General features: G+C 47.6%; 1 protein-coding gene across 1 annotated transcript in view; it reads left to right on the top strand.

Moving 5' to 3' along the window:
- The first annotated feature begins 10,844 nt into the window (after window positions 1-10,844).
- NUGGC (nuclear GTPase, germinal center associated) overlaps window positions 10,845-23,022 on the top strand; it is an 85,567-nt gene continuing 73,389 nt past the window's right edge. The window contains exons 1-2 of the mRNA XM_075126294.1: window positions 10,845-10,951; window positions 12,133-12,297. Of these exons, the coding sequence (XP_074982395.1) occupies window positions 12,270-12,297 (28 nt within the window). The 5' untranslated portion in view covers window positions 10,845-10,951; window positions 12,133-12,269. The remainder of the gene's footprint in view (window positions 10,952-12,132; window positions 12,298-23,022) is intronic.

Below are 23,022 nucleotides of genomic sequence, written 5' to 3'. Positions count from 1 at the left end.
GGAACACATGACTTATGAGGAAAGGCTGAGGGAACTGGGATTGTTTTGCCTGCGGAAGAGAAGAATGAGGGGGGATTCGATAGCTGCTTTCAACTACTTGAAAAGGGGGTTCCAAAGAGGATGGATCTAGATTGTTCTCAGTGTTAGCAGATGACAGAATGAGGAGTAATGGTCTCAAGTTGCAGTGGGGGAGGTTAGGTTGGATATTGGGAAAAACGTTTTCACTAGGAGGGTGGTGAAGCACTGAAATGCGTTACCTAGGGATGTGGTGGAATCTCCTTCCTTTGAGGTTTTTAAGATCAGGTTTGAGAAAGCCCTGGTTGGGATGATTTAGTTGGGGATTGGTCCTGCTTTGAGCAGGGGGTTGGACTAGATGACCTCCTGAGGTCCCTTCCAACCCTGATATTCTATGGTTATATGATTCTATGATTCTGCAGTCTTCTGAGACCTCTCCAGTCCTCCAGGAGGTTTCAGAATTTTTTTTTTCAGAAATAATTGTTAATGGATCTGAGATTGCTTCAGATAGTTCTTTAATTACCCTAGGATGAATTTCATCAGGCTTTGACTACCTGAATACATCTAACTTATGCAAAATATTCTTTAACCTGTTCTTTCCCTACTTAGGCTTGTATTCCTTTCCTCTTGTTAATATTCATTGTGTTCAGTATCTGGTCACCATTAACTTTTCTAGTGAAGACTGAAGCAAAACAGACATTAAACACCTCTGCTTTTTTGATGTCATCAGTTAGTAGCTCACCTTCCCCACTAAGTAGAGGACCTACACTTTCCTTTGTTATTCTCTTGCTCCTAATGTATTTAAAGAATCTATTCTTGTTCCCTTTTATGTTCCTTGCTATTTAACTCATTTTGTGCCTTAGCCTTTCTGATTTTGTTTCTACGTTCTTGTGCTATTCTTTTGTACTCCTCCTTAGCAATTTGTTCATGTTTCTCCTTTTTGTAGGATTCCTTTTTATTTTCAGGTCATTAAAGAGCTCCTGATGGAGCCATATTGGCCTCTTACCATTCTACTTATCTTTCCTTTGCACAGAGATAGTTTGCAGTTGTGCCTTTAATACTGCCTCCTTGAGACCACCAGCTCTCCTGAACTTCTTTTTCCCTGAGGTTTTCTTCCCATGAGCTCCCAGTAAGGTCCTACAGGAGTAGGAGCAGAGAGAATTCTCCTAATTCTCCTCCTCTGGAACACCTGGAGCACAGATGCCCTTGCTGCTTGCACAGCTAAGGGTTGCTGCTTGCTGCTTTCGGAGCTGAAGGTTAACCCTTTGAGTGCATGGGACTTGCCCTGCCACACTGACTGCTGAATTGAGTGTGGCATGTTTTACCTGCTCTGACGCACTGATTACAGGACTGACTGTTAACTGTGTTTTTACCTGCTGTACCGTATTCACTGTAGAACTGAATGTTCTTAATTAAGTTTTGTTTCTTTTCTTTCTCTCTCTCAAGCAGCTAGGAAAGGGTTAACAAGTATTAGCAGTTGGTAGTTGACTGTTGCTAGTTTGAATGTATCTTTAAAGCTTGGATCACTCAGTGCAAGAGTCATAGGAAATTTTATGATAAGGGAGGAGCTGAATTAGGCAGAGGAAGAAGGATCAGCCTGAGGAAGAACGAGCTGGACAGTGAATCCATCTCAACCCACCAAGCTTCCCAGTCATTGAAAGGTAAGCCTTGCATTGACTATTACGGATAGCTGGCTTATAGTCGGGAGAATGACTATATGAATGCCTTCTGCTGTTAAATAAAGGTTTCAAAGAAGACCTCGACTCTGTGTATTCAGCCACTCCACCACCAAAGATTAAACCCTTGGGAGAATCCTGGATGAGTTGGTAACACTTACTTACCAATTCTCTCTTAAAGTCTATTTTAATTCCATGGCCTTATTCTGTGGCTCTCACTCCTTCCTTTCCTTTCAATCATGAAATCTATCATTCCATGATCACTTTCGCCCAAATTGCTTTTTACCTTCAGAGTCACAAACAATTCCTCCTCCTTAGTCAGAATCAAGTCTAAAATGGCCGTTCCCCCGGTTACTTCCTCCAATTCTTGGAACAAAAAGTTGTCCCCAGTACATCCCAAGAACTTACTGGACACATATCTAGGTAGTTAAAGTCCTCCATTATGACCAGGGCTTATGTTTTGGATATTTCTGTTATTTGCTCTAGAAATGCCTCATCTACCACCTTCTGATTTGGTGGCCTACTGTGGGACGCCTACCATTGTATCACCCCGATTTTTTACTCCTTTTTATCTTTACCCAGAGACTGTCAACTCGTCTGCCTCCCACCTCCTTTTGGACCTCAGAATCTGTATATATATATTCTTGATATATGATGCAACCCCTCCTCCGTTTGTACCCTGCCAATCCTTCCTGAACAAACCATGCCCCTCTATACCAACATTGCAGTCATGAGTCTTAAGCCACCAAGTCTCTGTGATGCCAATTAAATCATAACTGTTCTGGTGTACTAATACTTCCAGTTCTTCCTGTTTATTCCCCATCTGCCTTGCATTTGTATATAGATATCTAAGATGCTGATCAGATTCCCCCCTTGATTTCCCTCTTGTAGCTTCTATAACCCTATTATAATTTTCTGTGTCCCTCCCAAAATCTAACCCTCTGTTAAGGTCGCCTTTTTTTATATACTTACTTGTGGTCTTTTGTCACTTGCATCCTTTGAGCCTAGTTTGATGCCCTGCTCACTAGGTTGGCAAATCGGAGACTCAAGATGCTCTTCCCCATCTTGGTCAGGTGGACCCAATCTCTCCCCAGCAGACCACAGCATCCCATGGTTGAGTGAGCCAAAGTCCTCCCATGGACACCATCTGCACAGCCATGCATTAATCTCCAGGAGGCACATGTCCCTGCCTGGGCCTTTACCCTCATCCAGCAGGATGGATAAGAACAGAACCTACACCCCTGGTCCCTTCACCTTAGCTTCCAGAGCCTGGTAGCCATTGCTGATCTGCTGCAGTTCAGACCTAACAGTATTATTAGTGCCCATGTGTATGAGCAGCATGGGGTATTGATGAACCATAGTTATGGGTATAACATGGTTTCTGTTTAAAGCTGAAATTTGCATCCTTTCTAAAACCTATGTATGCATGATGACACACACACAATGGGTCTGATTCAGCTCCCTCAGGGAGCCTTTCCATTGACTTCAATGAGAATAGGCTGAGACCCCTGTATTTCTATACAAGATATGTGTGTAAAGTACCTTCATATCAAATTATGAGAGCAAGGTGTTTTCATATTTAGTTTTTCATTTTTTGTTTGTTTGTTTTTTGCTTTGTAAATAACAGAATCATAGAAGATCAGGGTTGGAAGAGACCTCAGGAGGTCACCTAGTCCAACCCCCTGCTCAAAACAGAACCAACCCCAACTAAATCATCCCAGCCAGGGCTCTGTCAAGCCGGGTGGTTAAAACCTCTAAGGAAGGAGATTCCACCACCTCCCTAGGGAACCCATTCCAGTGCTTCACCACCCTCCTAGTGAAATAGTGTTTCCTAATATCCAACCTAGACCTCCCCCACTGCAACTTGAGACTATTGCTCCTTGTTCTGTTATCTGCCACCACTGTGTCTAAAATCAAAAATCTCAGGGGCAGATTCTGCACACACTAAAATCAATGGGAATGAGATCCAGCTAATCTGAGTTGCTAATCTTAAAAGCATTGCCATTTCTTGCTTTTCTCTCTCTTTCAGTTTCTTTCTTTCTTTCTGTTCTTCTGACACACAATACAACAGTGATTTTGCATATAGGACATTTCAGGTTCTAACAAGTTTCATGTTACCAGCCACCCTGCTGGGATGCTAATCTTCTCCCCTTCCTGTTTCACTGTTTGTTTGAATGGTTGCCAGAGTAAAGGAGGCTACACCCTGTTTCTAAGGAAATTGCTTGCGTGACTTATGGTTTCCTGATTAGGAGACCATCTTACTACGTCCTTGACCAGCTCTGTTGTGGGAAGATCAGCTCCTGCAACTCTGTGTTTAACCTCCCTTGTGGAAAGAGGGGCAACATTATGTATTTGTGGCGAATCAGGGTTGAATGGGTTTTTGGGGTCAGCATCAGGGGGTATTTTTTTTCCCAGGGGGCTCCAAATCGCATTCCTCCCTCAACCTTATAGCCGCTACCACCCCTTTATGGGCTCTCAGTTGGGCACACAATTTATTAATCTCTGCCTCACACTTCTGATGGCCTGCTGCTGCCTTGGCTGCCTTATTCTCATCTGCAAGGAAGCAAGTTGCTGCTCTCACTTTTTCTAACAAAATTTTGTGAGTGTTAACTCTTTCCTATACTGTTCTGCATTCCTCCTGGCCTTGTCTCTCTCCTCTTGCATATTTCTAAGTAGAGTCACCATTTTAAGCTTTTCTGCTCTAAATTCACATGCATCTATCTCTCATTTATTCAAACGCTGTTGTAACTGCTTTTTCTCCAGCTCCAGTTCCTGCCTTCCCTTTTATCATTTCAACCATTTCCAGACATGCATAAAATAACACCCATGCAGCAGCCACATTCTTTCTGCTACCCCGTGACTTAAAAGTTGTGCAATATTGTTCAAAGCTCAGACTCGCTTCAAGCAGGGGATTCTCACCCTTAAAGCACCCCCTTTCCCAGGGGCATTTCCCCTTCTTCATTATCCATCTCTCTAACCTGTTGGTTTTCTCCTGTCTCAAGCGAGCAGCCAAGGGTTTTTTTTTTCCAGCCATCTCTACTTCCCTTATCTCACTAATGATCCCTACCAAAAGCCCTTTCACGCAGTCAGAGTATTGCTCTAAAATCTTTACTTTTAAGGCACAACCCTTTAACTCCTTATTGCATGGTCCTACTGTTATTCTAAGCATGATTCTTAACTTAAAAATTACAGGATGTTATCAAATATTCTATGAGAGAGGGACCTCGCTAAAGGAGCTTAGTCTGAAAAAGGAAGAGACAGTTTGCTTAGCTCTGTGCCTCAGTTTCCCCACTCTGCAGCAACTACTGAACAAGTACCATGTGATTGGTGTCACGTGCTGCCCGGGTTCCTCCACCAATTTGTTACCGGATTCGCCCATTACTTTGGGGTATGCTCATTTATTAGGGTTACTCTTCCGGGAAGGGGTGGGAGGGTTCTGTAATTCTATCCATGTACTGCTCGTGTCACTTGTGTTCTCATACGGAGCTCTACTTCTCCCTGCTGCAAGTGCCTTCCCAATGGAGCTATCCTGCAGGACCAAGGTTCCCCAGGGCTGGGTTCCTCCAGACCCAGAATCAGATGAACAAACACACACACACATACACACATTAAGAAAGCGTGTCTGAGAGGACCGGGTTAATCAGCACTCCCAAGCTGATCCCTTATATGCCCCTGGACTCAGCAGACTGGGTCGAGCAACACTTCCAAGCTGCCACCTTTGTATCCCCCAGGTTCAGAACGTTCCTATCCCCACTTTCACATTACAGGTGTTCTGGTAGTAACCCACTTGATGAGCAAACCCCACAGGATTTTTGGGTGCTGCAGGGATCTTTAGTTTAAGTACGAGGAGCATTGCTGCAGAGCGAATGGGGAAGGCAAAAAATACCCACGAGGGTGGGGAGAGAGAGAGAAGCAACCAGCTTAAGCATGACAGTTATTTATTGCCAGGTAATAACCATACAAGGGGAGCCAAACAAACAAAACAGTTATTATAGTAAATCTAACTTAAATTTGATGATAAAAGGTTAAAAAAACTCTTACTGATCACACAAGTCAGGGTCAGAAGGCTATACCTAGAGAGAGAGAGAGAGAGATGAGTTCTCACCACTCGGTGAAGCTTGAATCAATCAGGTTCCCAGGTGGTGGTGGTAGCTGAGGGTCCAGAGTGCTGGAGACAGGCAGAGCCCCCAGCACGATCAGTCAGGAGAAGATGAAGTCCCAATGGAACTGATACAGATTTTCGATCCAGGCCTCAGAGCACTTACTTGAGCATGGGTAGGGGTTTTTCTAGGGAAAGAACAATGGTTCAAGAGAGAACACTAGATTTGTTTGTGGGTAAACTGATGGCTCAAGGGAGTATACCACAGTTGTTTTGTTCAGGCTAGACAATAGGAACTGATTATTCCTGGCTATGGTCGGTGTTCCTTCCATGGAGCTCACAATGCAGTTATGCAGCTTCAGTATTTTGGGTACCAATAAAGGATTTTTTACTAGAACTGTTCTGATAACTACTGAGCTGGGTGTGTGCAGGTGTGGGTTCATTAACATCTGGAGCAGAGATTCCCCATCATGCAGTGCTTCCCTGCTTTTCTGGTCCCAGAGTTCTGTGCAGTTCTTGCCTTAGAATCTCTGTTCTCCATTCTGTATGCTAATGGAGATGCCTCCCTGTCCCACCTTTGATGGAAATGAGGCTAGGGGAATTTCCCTAATCCTGTCACCCTTATCCCAGGGGTTTAGGTGTGTCTCCTACTGCCTTTTCATTGCTTTTTGTAAGTCTTTCTTCTGATCAGCTTTGGTTCAAGCCAAGGCTGGGGAGCAGAAGGTCCTTCTTGAGTCAGACAGGCTGGGTGCTGCGCCCTGGTTCCCCAAGAACACAAAGCTGATAGGTAACACCTTCTGGCTCATCACTAATTGTCAGGGAAGAGCTCATTCAGACCTTACTCACAGATCATAATTTAAAATTATTAGGTTGGCCAGCATCACTGAAACAAATGCACCAACATTGTCATAAAAAACAACAGCTGTGTGAGGGAGCTAGACTTTGTTCATACTTTTCAAACCTATTATGCTTTCTCAGGTACTAGTATTTTATCATATACCATACATGCTTTTAAGGTGTATATTAATGTTGCAATTTCAATTCAAATTTCCAACCAATGACTTAATTGGCAACATTGCTTCTGTTCTTTCTGAGGAACAAAATATAGATATCAATAGTTTTTGTTGAACTTTCCACTCTCAGTTTCGATCACATATGATCTAGGCACTTTTTTTGTTTTTTTGTTTGGTTGTTTGTTTTCTTTATGACAGCAGGAGTTGTCCGTCCTTTTTCTCCATCCAGTTTGACACAAACACGGGCACCAGGTTCTAGATATGGCAGTTCTGTAACAGTGACATCTGTTATAGAAGTGTTTGTAATCCTTTTCATCAGACTTGGCTATTTGTTTCATGTCTGGCCATTCTGGAGGTAGATCCTTTTCCTCAGTTGGAACAGCAGTTCTGAATTGTTTTCTCATCAGGAGTTGTGCTGGACTATATCCATATTGGTGTTGATGGCTAGCACAGAAGAAGACCCATTCCTTGCTACTACTGTTGGATTTTCTCAGCTGTCTCAGCCTCTCCACTCGCTTGTCGGGAATGTGGGCTGCTACTAATATGATCAAAATCATATTTCATTTGGACTGACTTACCGCTGCAGTGAATTTTGGTTCATTGTCCATCACTAGTTGTTCTGGAATACCAAAGGGAGCAAAAGTGCATATCAGCTTCTCAATGACACTGCAGCATACCTTGTTTTCCAAGTACATTACTTCTCCATACCTGGAAATATCTGCTATGATCAGATAATGATATGCTCTGAATTCTACAAGTCTGCAGCTAGTCTCTTTCAAGGTCTGTCTTGTAGAGGCATTGTTATTCTACATGGTTCAGCATTGTCTCTCAAGGTTATTTGTACTGGATCTCCTTTCAAAAATCCAATTGCAGTAACTGCTCCATGGAGTTCTTCCACCTTTCTCACTAGGCCCATCATGACTGCCACTCTGCCGCTGAGAAGTTTGTGGTCTTTGATCCTTTGATCACATGCACTCTGAATGCAAACCTTTTGTCTTTGTAAGTTGTTTCTGTGGTTAACTGGTCCATATAGTTCAGAATAGCTCCAGGATTAGTTAGGTCACTTCAACTCTGGGAGGGATTGAAGGTGATTGTAAGTCCACTCTGATATGACTGTCACACCTGCTCCTGAGTCAATTTTAAAGTCAGTAGTGATTTTGTGACTATTCATTTTCACTTTCCAGGCCAGCTCTGTGTCATCACACATGACAGATCCCAGAAACAATGGCTCTTGACTGTCAGTAATCATAGTCAGCTTCATGACTGCCTTAGTATGACAAACAGCTGCAAAATGTCTGCATTTTGTGCATTTATTACATCTTTCAGAGTAACAGCCATGTTAGTCTGTATTCGCAAAAAGAAAAGGAGGACTTGTGGCACCTTAGAGACTAACCAATTTATTTGAGCATAAGCTTTTGTGAGCTACAGCTCACTTTGTGTCTTTAGCTGGACATACATCTTTTGGGCAATGAATTTTTCCACATCTTGTGCATTTAGCCTTAAAGGCTCTGTAGTTTTCCTGGGACTTAACGCTCCTGCCCCAGAGGTTTTACTATGATGACTTTTAGCAGTCATGCAGGGGCCAGTGGTTGATTTGTAAATGAAGAGGTGCTGGGGCTCAGGCATGGATGATAATATTGTTTCCCCTCCCCATTCACATCTTCCTGGGATCTCCTCCCACACACAGTCCCCCTCCCCCAGGGTCTTCCTGTCCCTCCCACTGGCTTCCTCTCCTCCCCCAAAAGGGCCCCCCCCCCCACAACAGGAAATCCATCCTCCTGTTTCCCCCACATCCAGGAAATCCTCCCCTCCCAGCGAGAGCTGCACTCATGCAGCTGGAACCTCAGGTTCAACCCCAAAGTCCAGCCCTGCCCCCCAAGGCAGCCCTGATTGGCCAGCACTGTCCCCCCTTCCTAACCTATGTGGGGAGCGAGGCTCAGCACACCTGAAAAGGCAGCTAATCAGCAGCCAGGAGAAGTGGGAACCACGCTGGGGTCCCAGGCTGGGGAGCCAATAAGGGGCAGGTCTTGCAAGCGAGCGGCAGAGCGATTGGCCAGTCCACCTGCAGGGCCTGCCCGGGATGAATGAGTGGCAGGTGGCCCAGCCCCTCAGAAGGCAGGGGGGGGAGGGTGGAATGTGAGTGATGGCCTGAGAGGCCAAATAACAATCGATGCAGAGCTCAAATAGGATTGAAAAGCCCTGGGCTGAAGGGGAGGCACTGGAGGGCTGGGCCCTGGTGCGACAAGCCGGTGTCACGGGGGGCGTTGGGCCCAGCCGAAAGAGCAGCTGCCCCAGTGCAAGGAGGAGGCTCCCCCGGGGCAGCCCGGGCCCCGGCCTGAGGAGGGAGGTCCCCAGGGGGCTTGGCTCTGAGTAGCCTCAGCACAAATTAAGCTCTCCCTGAGTCTGTTTTCAGTTTCTAAGCTAGTTTCTGGTTTTTCAGGTTTGCGAAGTTTGTTTTGCTGCTCCGGTTCAGAGGGCTTTGTTCTTTGGGTAGCTGTATGAAGGTTTAAGTCTGTCTTTAATTTTAGTTACTGACAAAGATTTATCTGGCAGGCCAATAACCACACTATCCCTAATATTTTCATGTGTTACAGTTCCAAAGTCACAGTTTTCTGTCAATGCATGCAAAGCGCTTATGAACAATTCAGCAGATTCCCCTGGTTGTTGAAATCTCTGGTGAAAACACGCCCTTCCATAAACCATATTTCTCTGAGGTATAAAGTGTGCATCAAATACACCCAGAATTCTGTCATAGTCACCTTTGTGATTGTTTTCAGTAAAGGGAAGGGATTTAAATATAAAGCTTCCCTACAGCATAAAGTAAAGATGATGCCTGAATGTCTGCAGCAACATCTTCCAAAACGCTGCTTTCAGTCTGTCCACGCTCTAGGTTTTTCAGAGCTGAAGTTTGCTGGGGCATTGAAGAGAAGCATGTTCATGAGATCCTCCAACCTGTGTTGCTTCTTGCTTTTTCTTTATTTCTGTTTGCAACCTTTGTTGCTGTTTTCCTTTGGTTTGTGTTCTAAGAAGAGCTCTCTGTAAGCTCGATAGCATGTCTGTCTCACCATGGTCCAATAAAAGATATTACCTCACCCCCTTCGCCTTTACCTCTGACACTGTGGGCTTGTCTACACTTAAAATCCTACAGCAGCACAGCTGCAGCACTGTAGCCTTTCGGCAGAGGTCACCACCTATGCCGACCTAAGGGGTTCTCCCATCAATGTAGGTAATCCACCCCCCTGGAGATGGTAGGTAGTTCGACAGAGGAATTCTTCCTTCCACCTAGTTCTGTCTGCATGGGGACTTAGACAGCTTAACAATGCCACTCAGGGGTGTGGATTTTTCACATTCCTGACAAATGTGGTTAAACCAACCTAATTTTCTCGTGTAGGTCTATGTCATGTATTCCTTGTACACGGTAGGTTGCAGGGCTGCTGATAGTAGGTCAGGCTCTTGTACCAGTTACAGACTGGCTACAGAACTTCCTTTATAGAAAGAGATGCCAGACATGTGTCCTCCAAGACCATAAGATACGTTAATGCACCGCTGGCTATCGCTGTCATCAGCTTAGATAAGGTATGTCACATTGTGACATTCTATACTGTGGGGGAGCATGCTGTAACCCCCATATTCCTCATTTTCATATAATTGTGATCTTCCATATAAAGCATGCCTTGTAAGGTATCGGGGAAAGGTTATGATCTGCTGAAAGTCATTTCTCAATCCATATATGTGTATCATTAATGCATATGAAGTTATGAGAATTGTGTAGTATGGTTGTCACTAAAACATGCTGTAAATTGGGGGAATCAGCCAGAAATTAGCTCCCCAGAGGCAACAGCAAGGAAAGTAACCAACACCCGGGTGGGGTGTCAAACAACCATCCACAGCCATTGTCCAGCAAGGGAGCTACAATGCGATGACTCATCTGCATGAAGCCACACCAGGGGAATTACTCAACCTTGCTTGGAGAAACTCAGTAATGCTTACTTGACTCTGAAGGGAGGGGCAAAGCCAAGGGGGAGGAAAGGACATGATAAAAGGAAGAGACGTTTGCCAGCTCTTCCTACTACACCGACAGACACCACACCAAGCGACTGAAGTGCTGATCAAAGGGGAGAGCCTGGCTGAAGAGCAACCAGCCTATGGTGAGAAGCGTCTAAGTTTGTAAGGGCATTGAAAGTGTTAAGATCAGCTTAGAATGCGTTTTGCTTTTATTTCCTTTGACCAAATCTTACTTGTTATGCTTTGACTTATAATCACTTAAAATGTATCTTTATAGTTAATAAATTTGTTTATCTGTTCTACCTGAAGCAGTGCGTTTGGTTTGAAGCATGTCAGATACTCCCCTTGGGGTAACAAACCTAGGAAAATATCAATTTCTTTGTTAAATTGACGAACTCATATAAGCTTGCAGCATCCAGTGGGCATAACTGGACGCTGTAAGATGGAGGTTCCCAGGGTTGTGTCTGGGACCAGAGATATTGGCTAGTGTCATTCAGTTGCACAATCCAAGGAGCAGCTTACATGCCAGAGGCTGTGCGTGACCAGCCCAGGAGTGGGGGTTCTCACAGCAGAGCAGGGTAAGGTTGTCTCCCAGAGTCGAGGATTGGAGTGACCTAGCAGATCACTGGTCCGGATAATACCAAAGGGGATTGTCACATACATACTGTACCAAGAAGACATTATGTGCCAAGCAGTGGCTGAACCGTATAATACAGTTTAGGATTCCATTGCAGAGGGAGGGCGGGGTCCAAGTGTGTAGGGAGGATCCTTCCTTGTGGTATGGGAGTGCCTGGCCTGCTGCCAAGTATTAACTACATCACAGCTGGTTACAAATGCTTGGAAAAAGTGCCAGGCTTTGTCCGTGTTGGGGGTTTGCTCCAATTTCAGCTGTTGGGGTAGCTGCCCCAAAGCAAAGCCCTGGTGTAAATGGGGGAAGTCACCCGAAGCCATGATTTTCACTGGTGCAGCTTAGCCCATGTTGTAGCTAGCTACGTGCGGATAGTTACCCCAGTTTGTTTTGTGCCCGAACCCCTCTGTGAAAGACTCAAGAAGCTTGATACCGGCAAAGATACAACAGCCTGCTTTCCAGCAGGGGATTAGCTGCACCTGTGCAAATAGCGGGTTTGTGTGTGTGCACCAAGGGGGTTGCATTGCTGGCTGGAGTTGGTGCAAATTCCCAGTGTAGATACAGTCTGAGCATCCCAGGTACTAAGAAAATCACTGTGGAGCTGCGGAAGGTGTAAACAGCACAAGCTAATGACGCAGGTGATTAAACACAAAGCAGATTAGTTAAGAATGTAACTCTTATTTTTATTCCCTCTAGGGCAGCTCTTGTGGTAATTACGCCTTGCAGTGTCATCCTCAGTCTTCTTCAAATCTGAATGAGTCCTGGTTTCGAAAAGCACTAACAACCCAGTGTCAAGTAGAGCTCGGTAGTAACCTTGGAACTGGCCTGCTAGAATGTCAGACAAAAGACCTGAATTCTCAGGTAAGATGATATATTCATAGAGTCATAGAATCATAGAATATCAGGGTTGGAAGGGACCTCAGGAGGTCATCTAGTCCAACCCCCTGCTCAAAGCAGGACCAATCACCAACTAAATCATCCCAGCCAGGGCTTTGTCAAGCCTGACCTTAAAATATATATAAGTGTAACCCTTCTGCCCGTCAGAGTTGGCAGCAACAAGGGCCGGGTTCAATATCTAGGGGATCCATTCCAATAACACAATGCAAACCGGCTCGAGCCCCCACCCAGTGACCTGGGACAAATATATACCACCCCCGCTGGGCGCCTCCAAGAGGCAATACTTCCCCTCTCGCAAGCACATAGTCTGAGTGTAGCAAAAGCCTTTTAATAACAGAGAGAAACAATGTGGCATTATGTTGGGGAAACACCACCAACAGGATTCATAACACAACCCATAAGCAAAAAAAAAAACCCACCCCAAGCAAATTGGGGCATGCCCTTTTCCCTTTGGTTCTTGAGTCCAGCAACCCCAAATCACCCAAAGTCCCAAAAGTCCAATGACCCAAAAGTCTCTGTCCCTGGTCAGGGCAGCCCCAGAGTTCGAAAGTTTATCTGCGGAGCTTTACCTCCCAACCTGGGTGGAGATGGGACGGGGGTAAGAGGCACCTTACATGATCTGAAGCTGACCGCCCCATAGCTCCATAGCTGCGCTCCGCTCCGCCAGCCGCCCCACGAACTCCTTCACTCAGCTCCGCTCTGCGGCCCACAAGCAGCTCCTGCCATCCACGAACTGCTTCACCAGCCTGTCTACAAGGCACTCCAGCCGTCCCGCAAACTGCTCCACAATATATCTTCAGGCTCCCACACTACTTAACACAACACTCAGTGATTTCAGCTCTTAGGTGAATTCAGCTTGTAGTAGGGGAGCCTCAGTGCTGGTGCACTGTTAGCCCAAAGTGAGCTCAGCAGCCTATAACTAGACTTCTAATGAAATCAAAATTAGCTCTGATATTCCACAGTGGAGAGAGGAGGAAGCGCAATTAGCATGTAAGGCCCTCACCACAGGGCCCATGCCATCAAGTATTAATACTTGTCCCCAGCCTCTCTCCATTCACAGAGTTTTGGAACCCATGACCCTTGCCTAGCGAGTGCTACTTAGTTGATGGTGAATCCCTCCATCATAATAAAAGGCCACATACAGTTCCAAGCACAGTTCCCATAATCAGGGTAATAACAATTTATTCTTCCTGCCCCAATAACAGAGACACTGGGGATCCCACAGCAGCCAAAGTGACCATTTGGGCAGCTATGGTCTCATTCTAGGCGGGGTGGGTGTGCCTATGCAAATGAGATCAGCCCCTGAAGTTCTTTTCCACAACTTGCCACACCTCACCACCAGATGTCAGGGTGGAGCTCATCCTGACACTGCTTACATCAGGAAGGAGATTCTACCACCTCCCTAGGTAACGCATTCCAGTGTTTCACCACCCTCCAAGTGAAAAAGTTTTTCCTAATATCCAACCTAAACGTCCCCCACTGTAACTTGAGACCATTACTCTTTGTTCTGTCATCAGCTACCACTGAGAACAGTCTAGATCCATCCTCTTTGGAACCCCCTTTCAGGTAGTTGAAAGCAGCTATCAGATCCCCCCTCATTCTTCTCTTCTGCAGACTAAACAATCCCAATTCCCTCAGCCTCTCCTCATAAATCATGTGTTCCAGTCCGCTAATCATTTTTGTTGCCCTCCGCTGGACTCTTTCCAATTTTTTCACATCCTTCTTGTAGTGTGGGGCCCAAAACTGGACACAATACTCCAGGTGAGGCCTCACCAATGTCGAATAGAGGGGAATGATCACGTCCCTCGATCTGCTGGCAATGCCCCTACATATACATCCCAAAATGCCATTGGCCTTCTTGGCAACAAGGGCACACTGCTGACTCATATCCAGCTTCTCATGCACTGTAATCCCTAGGTCCTTTTCTGCAGAACTGCTGCCGAGCCATTCGGTCCCTAGTCTGTAGCTCTGCATGGTATTCTTCCATCCTAAGTACAGGACTCTGCACTTGTCCTTGTTGAGCCTCATCAGATTTCTTTTGGCCCAATCCTCTAATTTGTCTAGAGGTAGATACGCTGGAGGGTAGGGATAGGATAATCCTCTTTATCCTATCCCTACCCTCCAGCGTATCTACCTCTCCTCCCAGTTTAGTGTCATCTGCAAACTTGCTGAGGGTGCAATCCACACCATCCTCCAGATCATTAATGAAGATATTGAACAAAACCGGCCCCAGGACCGACCCTTGGTGCTTCAGAATTGATTCCTCGAGGACCTGTTCCATGATTTTTCCAGGGACTGAGGTGAGGCTGACTGGCCTGTAGTTCCCAGGATCCTCCTTCTTCCCTTTTTTAGAGATGGGCACTACATTAGCCTTTTTCCAGTCCTCCGGGACTTCCCCGGATCGCCATGAGTTTTCAAAGATAATGGCCAATGGCTCTGCAATCACATCCGCCAACTCCTTTAGCACTCTCGGATGCAGCGCATCCGGACCCATGGACTTGTGCTCGTCTAGCTTTTCTAAATAGTCCTGAACCACTTCTTTCTCCACAGAGGGCTAGTCACCTCCTCCCCATGCTGTGCTGCCCACCTTGTTCGTGAAGACAGAGGCAAAAAAAGCATTGAGTACATTAGCTTTTTCCACATCCTCCGTCACTAGGTTGCCTCCCTCATTTAGTAAGGGGCCCACACTTTCCTTGACTTTCTTCTTGTTGCTAACATACCTGAAGAAACCCTTCTTGTTACTCTTAACATCTCTTGCTAGCTGCAACTGCAGGTGGGATTTGGCCTTCCTGATTACACTCCTGCATCCCCGAGCAATATTTTTATACTCCTCCCTGCTCATTTGTCCAATCTTCCACTTCTTGTAAGCTTCTTTTTTGTGTTTAAGATCAGCAAGGATTTCACTGTTAAGCCAAGCTGGTTGCCTGCCATATTTACTATTCTTTCTACACATCGGGATGGTTTGTCCCTGTAACCTCAATAAGGATTCTTTTAAATACAGCCAGCTCTCCTGGACTCCTTTCCCCCTCATGTTATTCTCCCAGGGGATCCTGCCCATCAGTTCCCTGAGGGAGTCAAAGTCTGCTTTTCTAAAGTCCAGGGTCCGTATTCTGCTGCTCTCCTTTCTTTCCTGTGTCAGGATCCTGAACTCGACCATTTCGTGGTCACTGCCTCCCAGGTTCCCATCCACCTTTGCTTCCCCTACTAATTCTTCCCGGTTTGTGAGCAGCAGGTCAAGAAGAGCACTGCCCCTCATTGGTTCCTCCAGCACTTGCACCATGAAATTGTCCCCTACCCTTTCCAAAAACTTCCTGGATTGTCTGTGCACCGCTGTATTGCTCTCCCAGCAGATATCAGGGTGATTGAAGTCTCCCATGTGAACCAGGGCCTGCGATCTAGTAACGTCCATGAATTGCCAGAAGAAAGCCTCGTCCACCTCATCCCCCTGGTCCGGTGGTCTATAGCAGACTCCCACCATGACATCACCCTTGGTGCTCACACTTCTAAACTTAATCCAGAGACACTCAGGTTTTTCTGCAGTTTCATACTTGAGTTCTGAGCAGTCATACTGCTCCCTTACCTACAGTGCAACTCCCCCACCTTTTCTGCCCTGCCTGTCCTTCCTGAACAGTTTATATCCATCCATGACAGTACTCCAGTCATGTGAGTTACCCCACCAAGTCTCTGTTATTCCAATCACATCATAATTCCTTGACTGTGCCAGAACTTCCAGTTCTCCCCACTTGTTTCCCAGGCTTCTTGCATTTGTGTATAGGCACTTGAAATAACTCACTGATCGTCCCTCTTTCTCAGTATGAGGCAGGACCCATGCCCTCTTGCGCGCTCCTGCTCGTGCTTCCTCCCGGTATCCCACTTCCCCACTTACCTCAGGGCTTTGATCTCCTTCCCCTGGTGAACCTAGTTTAAAGCCCTCCTCACTAGGTTAGCCAGCCTGCTTGCGAAGATGCTCTTCCCTCTCTTCATTAGGTGGAGCCCATCTCTGCCTAGCACTCCTTCTTGGAACACCATCCCATGGTCAAAGAATCCAAAGCCTTCTCTCCGACACCACCTGCATAGCCATTCATTGACTTCCACGATTCGATGGTCTCTGCCCAATCCTTTTCCTTCCACGGGAAGGATGGACGAGAACACCACTTGCGCCTCAAACTCCTTTATCCTTCTTCCCAGAGCCACATAGTCTGCAGTGATCCGCTCAAGGTCATTCTTGGCAGTATCATTGGTGCCCATGTGGAGAAGCAGGAAGGGGTAGCGATCCGAGGGCTTGATGAGTCTCGGCAGTCTCTCCGTCACATCGTGAATCCTAGCTCCTGGCAAGCAGCAGACTTCTCGGTCAGGGTGGCAGACAGATGACTGAGTCCCCCTGAGGAGAGAGTCCCCAACCACCACCACCCTCCTCCTTCTCTTGGGAGCAGTGGTCATGGAACCCCCATCCCTAGGACAGTGCATCCCATGCCTTCCAATCGGTGGAGTCTCCTTCTGCTCCCTTCCCTCAGATGTATCATCTGATCCACTCTCCGCATTAGTACCTGTGGAGAGAACATGAAAACGGTTACTTACCTGTATCTGCATTGCTGGTACATGGACACCCCCCTTTCTTCTTCTGGAGGTCACATGCTGCCAAATTCTGAAACCATACCCTTACTGTGAACATTGTTACATGTAGAGCAGTGGTCTCCAACCTTTTTAAGCACAAGATCACCTTTTGAATTTACTTGCAATCCAGGATCTACCCTGCCCCTTCCCCGAAGCCCCGCCTCACTCATTCCATCCCCCCTGCCTCCATCACTCACTCTCCCCAACCCTCACTTACTTTCACCAGGCTGGGGAGTGGGTTGGGGTGCGGGAGAGGGGTTGTGCTCTGGGCTCGGGCCGAGGGGTTCGGAGTGTGGGAGGGGGCTCTGGGTTGAACCTGGGTCAGGGGGTTGGAGTGCAGGAGGGAGTGAAGGGTGCAAGCTCTGGGGGGAGTTTGGGTATAGGAGGGGGCTCAGGGCAGGGACAGGGGGTTGGGGTGCAGGAGGGGGTTCAGGGTGCAGGCTCTGGCAGGGGGCTCAGGGCTGGGGTAGGGGGTTGCGGTTCGGGAGGGGTGAGGGGTGCAGGCTCACACCAGGCAGCACTTACCTCAGGCAGCTCCCGGTAGGTGATATAGTGGGGCTAAGGCAGGCTCCCTGCCTAGCCCCGGCCCCATGCCGCTCCCGGAAGCGGCCGCCACATCCCTGCGGCCCCTGGAGGTGGGCATGTGGCTCTGCCAGCTGCCCTTCCCTGAAGGCATCGCCCCCACAGTTTCCATTGGCCACAGTTCCCTGTTCCCAGCCAATGGGAGCTGCGGAGCTGGCGCTGGGGCAGGAGCAGCGTGTGGAGACCTCCCCTGCCCTCCCCTAGGGGCCCCAGGGACATGCCGGCCGCTTCCAGGAGCAGCACGGGGCAAGAGCAGGCAGGGAGCCTGCCTTAGCCCCACTGCGCCGCCGGACTTTTAGCAGCCGAAAATCTCCCGGATGGGCTGCAGTAGCCTCCATGAGATCGAGCCCATTTCTGGGAGATTCCCGGCAAAACCAGGAGGGTTAGCAACCCTAACTGATACTGAGATAGACTGTCAGAGGCCCCATAATCGACCAATCAATCGCAATCTACCATTTGTTGACCACTGATGTAGAGGAACCGATCCCCAGCTGGTGTAGCTCTGCATACACTGATTTACACTAGTGGGAGATCTGGCCCAGGATCTCAGTGTTAACCCTGTGCTCTCACTTGCTCATAACTCTGAAATGGGAGATTTTCCCTGCTTAGCCGGAGTCCAGAGGGGACAGTTGGGAGTGTGAGGAAAATCTGTTCAGCCATTTTGAGTACAGCTACACTGGAATAAAAGACCCGGCTCAGGTCAGCCGACTAGGGCTGAGGGGCTAAAAATTGAGGTGTAGATGTTCAGGCTTGGGCTTGGGCTCAGGGACCCTCCCCCGTCACGGGGTACCAGAGCTCAGGCTCCAGCTCAAGCCCAAATGTCTACAGAGCAAATTTACAGCCCTGCAGCCTGAGTCAGCTGACCCAGGTCAGCTGCCTGTCTTTAATTGCCATGTAGGGACCATGCCATGTCAATCTAATTAAGCTGAGAGGTGCTGAGATACCACAGTGATGGATGCCAGTGCAAAACCTCTAAGTCCAGTAGGGAAAAACAAAAAAGTGTTCTGTTTCTGTCAGTCTTAGACTTTGCACAGAGCAAGGGCTGAGCTGCTAAAGTCAAATCAAGGTTGAAACCTGCTTACGATCTGGGCTAGATCCTCAGCTGGTGCAAATTGGTGTGGCTGCATTGAAGACAGCAGAGCTCTGCCGAGTTAGCTGAGGACTTTGCCCCTGACATTTGAACTGTTTTCAACCCTGTTTCTTAGTAAAACTTGTTATAGTTAAGGTTGTTATAGTTAAGGTTAACGATTGCCCCCAGGAGTTCTAGGCATTGAACAGAACTTCATTGTGCTAGGTGCTGTACAAATACAAAGAGCAAAACGACAGTCCCTGCCCCAAAGAGCTGACAATGTAAGCATAAGACGAGAGACAACAATTAGAAATGGACAGATTGGGCAGCGCAATGAGACAATGTTGTCTCATGACAGGCTGTGGTTCTACTACAGCAGCAGCCTGTCCACTGTCAGGTTTTTGCAGGCAGCCCGGCACAGCAGAGCGTTAAGGAGGGTTTTGAAGGTCGTGTGACGGGCTTTACAGACCCCACACAGAGACATAGGGAGTAAAGGAGCAGTACTGGACAAAGAGAGCCCCACCACTTAGCAGCAGCGGAGCAGGCTCCAAATGGGGGATCTGCTGTAAAGGGGACCCTGACAGCCAAGCGCAGTTGAGGGGAAGAGTGAAGGGGAGGCTGTCTGAAGGGAGGAAGCCAGTTTGCTGTTTCTGGGGACCATGAAATGCACAGGAGAGGGTCTGGACTGTGGGTAAGAGCCAACCAGGAGCATAGGGGCCTGATCTTTTCCCCTTCCCCACTCCCTGCTGAGAGAAAATAACTGGACACTAGGAAGGGAACTGGGGAATGCCTGTTTGGCTGAGTGAGCTGCTGAGACTGAATGAGAACTGCCTGTTGGGGGACAGGGGGCAGTGGGCTATGACCATGCCCCAAACGGAAAGTGATCAGGACGTAGGAAGCAGCCCCGGGGAAGTTGGCCAGGTGCACCAGGAGGAAGCAACCGAGATATTCCATGCCTCTCCCTCTTGGTCCCTGGGCTGGGACCCAGTGGAGAGGGAGGGCCCAGGGTCCCCTACCTTTCCCACTACCTCTGTCCAGGAAAATGCCACTGCACTGGGATTTGACGGGCTGCAGCTTGACTGTTAGTCCTGCCGATTGCCAGCCAGACTTGCCCCTGTAGCACTCCAAGTACAGTTGTTCTCCCATACACACATTGTGAGTCAACCACACACATGCACACAGGACTATGGGGGTGGAAGGACTGTCAGGCCAAGGCCTGCCAGCCTGTGAGTGAAACCAGCTACAGGTGGATAATGAGATAATTTTGTGGATGTTTACACAGAGCTTCTTCCAAGCATGAGAGGCAGCATGGGAGGAAGGGGATTGTTTGGAAATTTAACAAGTTGGCGATGGAAGCTGGCCTCGTGGGCTGATCAGAAGCCAGAGTCAACTTTTCAATACTGAACAAGGACCAAGGAATTCTAGACCAGTCAACCTAACTTAGATACCTGGGGAGATACTGGAACAACTTATTAAGCAATCAGTTTGTAAGCACCTAGAGGACAATAGGGTTATAAGGAATAATCAGCATGGATTTGTCAAGAACCCATCATAGAATCATAGAATATAAGGGTTGGAAGGGACCCCAGAAGGTCATCTAGTCCAACCCCCTGCTCAAAGCAGGACCAATTCCCAGTTAAATCATCCCAGCCAGGGCTTTGTCAAGCCTGACCTTAAAAACCTCTAAGGAAGGAGATTCTACCACCTCCCTAGGTAACGCATTCCAGTGTTTCACCACCCTCTTAGTGAAAAAGTTTTTCCTAATATCCAATCTAAACCTCCCCCACTGCAGCTTGAGACCATTACTCCTCGTTCTGTCATCTGCTACCATTGAGAACAGTCTAGAGCCATCCTCTTTGGAACCCCCTTTCAGGTAGTTGAAAGCAGCTATCAAATCCCCCCTCATTCTTCTCTTCTGCAGGCTAAACAATCCCAGCTCCCTCAGCCTCTCCTCATAACTCATGTGTTCCAGACCCCTAATCATTTTTGTTGCCCTTCGCTGGACTCTCTCCAATTTATCCACATCCTTCTTGAAGTGTGGGGCCCAAAACTGGACACAGTACTCCAGATGAGGCCTCACCAATGTCGAATAGAGGGGAACGATCACGTCCCTCGATCTGCTGGCTATGCCCCTACTTATACATCCCAAAATGCCATTGGCCTTCTTGGCAACAAGGGCACACTGCTGACTCATATCCAGCTTCTCGTCCACTGTCACCCCTAGGTCCTTTTCCGCAGAACTGCTGCCTAGCCATTCGGTCCCTAGTCTGTAGCTGTGCATTGGGTTCTTCCGTCCTAAGTGCAGGACCCTGCACTTATCCTTATTGAACCTCATCAGATTTCTTTTGGCCCAATCCTCCAATTTGTCTAGGTCCTTCTGTATCCTATCCCTCCCCTCCAGCGTATCTACCACTCCTCCCAGTTTAGTATCATCCGCAAATTTGCTGAGAGTGCAATCCACACCATCCTCCAGATCATTTATGAAGATATTGAACAAAACTGGCCCCAGGACTGACCCTTGGGGCACTCCACTTGATACCGGCTGCCAACTAGACATGGAGCCATTGATAACTACCCGTTGAGCCTGACAATCTAGGCAGCTTTCTACCCACCTTATAGTGCATTCTTCCAGCCCATACTTCCTTAACTTGCTGACAAGAATACTGTGGGAGACCGTGTCAAAAGCTTTGCTAAAGTCAAGAAACAATACATCCACTGCTTTCCCTTCATCCACAGAACCAGTAATCTCATCATAAAAGGCGATTAGATTAGTCAGGCATGACCTTCCCTTGGTGAATCCATGCTGGCTGTTCCTGGTCACTTTCCTCTCATGCAAGTGCTTCAGGATTGATTCTTTGAGGACCTGCTCCATGATTTTTCCAGGGACTGAAGTGAGGCTGACTGGCCTGTAGTTCCCAGGATCCTCCTTCTTCCCTTTTTTAAAGATTGGCACTACATTAGCCTTTTTCCAGTCATCCGGGACTTCCCCCGTTCGCCACGAGTTTTCAAAGATAATGGCCAATGGCTCTGCAATCACAGCCGCCAATTCCTTCAGCACTCTCGGATGCAACTCGTCCGGCCCCATGGACTTGTGCACGTCCAGCTTTTCTAAATAGTCCCTAACCACCTCTATCTCCACAGAGGGCTGGCCATCTCTTCCCCATTTTGCGATGCCCAGCGCAGCAGTCTGGGAGCTGACCTTGTTAGTGAAGACAGAGGCAAAAAAAGCATTGAGTACATTAGCTTTTTCCACATCCTCTGTCACTAGGTTGCCTCCCTCATTCAGTAAGGGGCCCACACTTTCCTTGGCTTTCTTCTTGTTGCCAACATACCTGAAGAAACCCTTCTTGTTACTCTTGACATCTCTGGCTAGCTGCAGCTCTAGGTGCGATTTGGCCCTCCTGATATCATTCCTACATGCCCGAGCAATATTTTTATACTCTTCCCTGGTCATATGTCCAACCTTCCACTTCTTGTAAGCCTCTTTTTTATGTTTAAGATCCGCTAGGATTTCACCATTAAGCCAAGCTGGTCGCCTGCCATATTTACTATTCTTTCGACTCATCGGGATGGTTTGTCCCTGTAACCTCAACAGGGATTCCTTGAAATACAGCCAGCTCTCCTGGACTCCTTTCCCCTTCAAGTTAGTCCCCCAGGGGATCCTGGCCATCCGTTCCCTGAGGGAGTCGAAGTCTGCTTTCCTGAAGTCCGGGGTCCGTATCCTGCTGCTTACCTTTCTTCCCTGCGTCAGGATCCTGAACTCAACCAACTCATGGTCACTGCCTCCCAGATTCCCATCCACTTTTGCTTCCCCCACTAATTCTACCCGGTTTGTGAGCAGCAGGTCAAGAAAAGCGCCCCCCCTAGTTGGCTCCTCTAGCACTTGCGCCAGGAAATTGTCCCCTACGCTTTCCAAAAACTTCCTGGATTGTCTATGCACCGCTGTATTGCTCTCCCAGCAGATATCAGGAAAATTAAAGTCACCCATGAGAATCAGGGCTTGCGATCTAGTAGCTTCCGTGAGCTGCCGGAAGAAAGCCTCATCTACCTCATCCCCCTGGTCCGGTGGTCTATAGCAGACTCCCACCACTACATCACTCTTGTTGCACACACTTCTAAACTTAATCCAGAGACACTCAGGTTTTTCTGCAGTTTCGTACCGGAGCTCTGAGCAGTCATACTGCTCCCTTACATACAGTGCTACTCCCCCACCTTTTCATACCAAACCAACCTTATTTCCTTCTTGGACAGGGTTACTGGCCTAGTGGATGGGGGAAAGCTGTACACATGATATATCTTAATTTTAGTAAGCAGTACCTTGTGACATAACCATAAGCAAACTAGGGAAATGTGACAGGTTTCAGAGTAACAGCCGTGTTAGTCTGTATTCGCAAAAAGAAAAGGAGTACTTGTGGCACCTTAGA

This window comes from Caretta caretta, chromosome 3, assembly GCF_965140235.1.
Source record: "Caretta caretta isolate rCarCar2 chromosome 3, rCarCar1.hap1, whole genome shotgun sequence".
In the NCBI taxonomy this organism is placed as follows: Eukaryota; Metazoa; Chordata; order Testudines; family Cheloniidae; genus Caretta; species Caretta caretta.
Note: the sequence above shows the minus strand (reverse complement) of the source record. Positions and strands in the feature narration are given on the sequence as shown.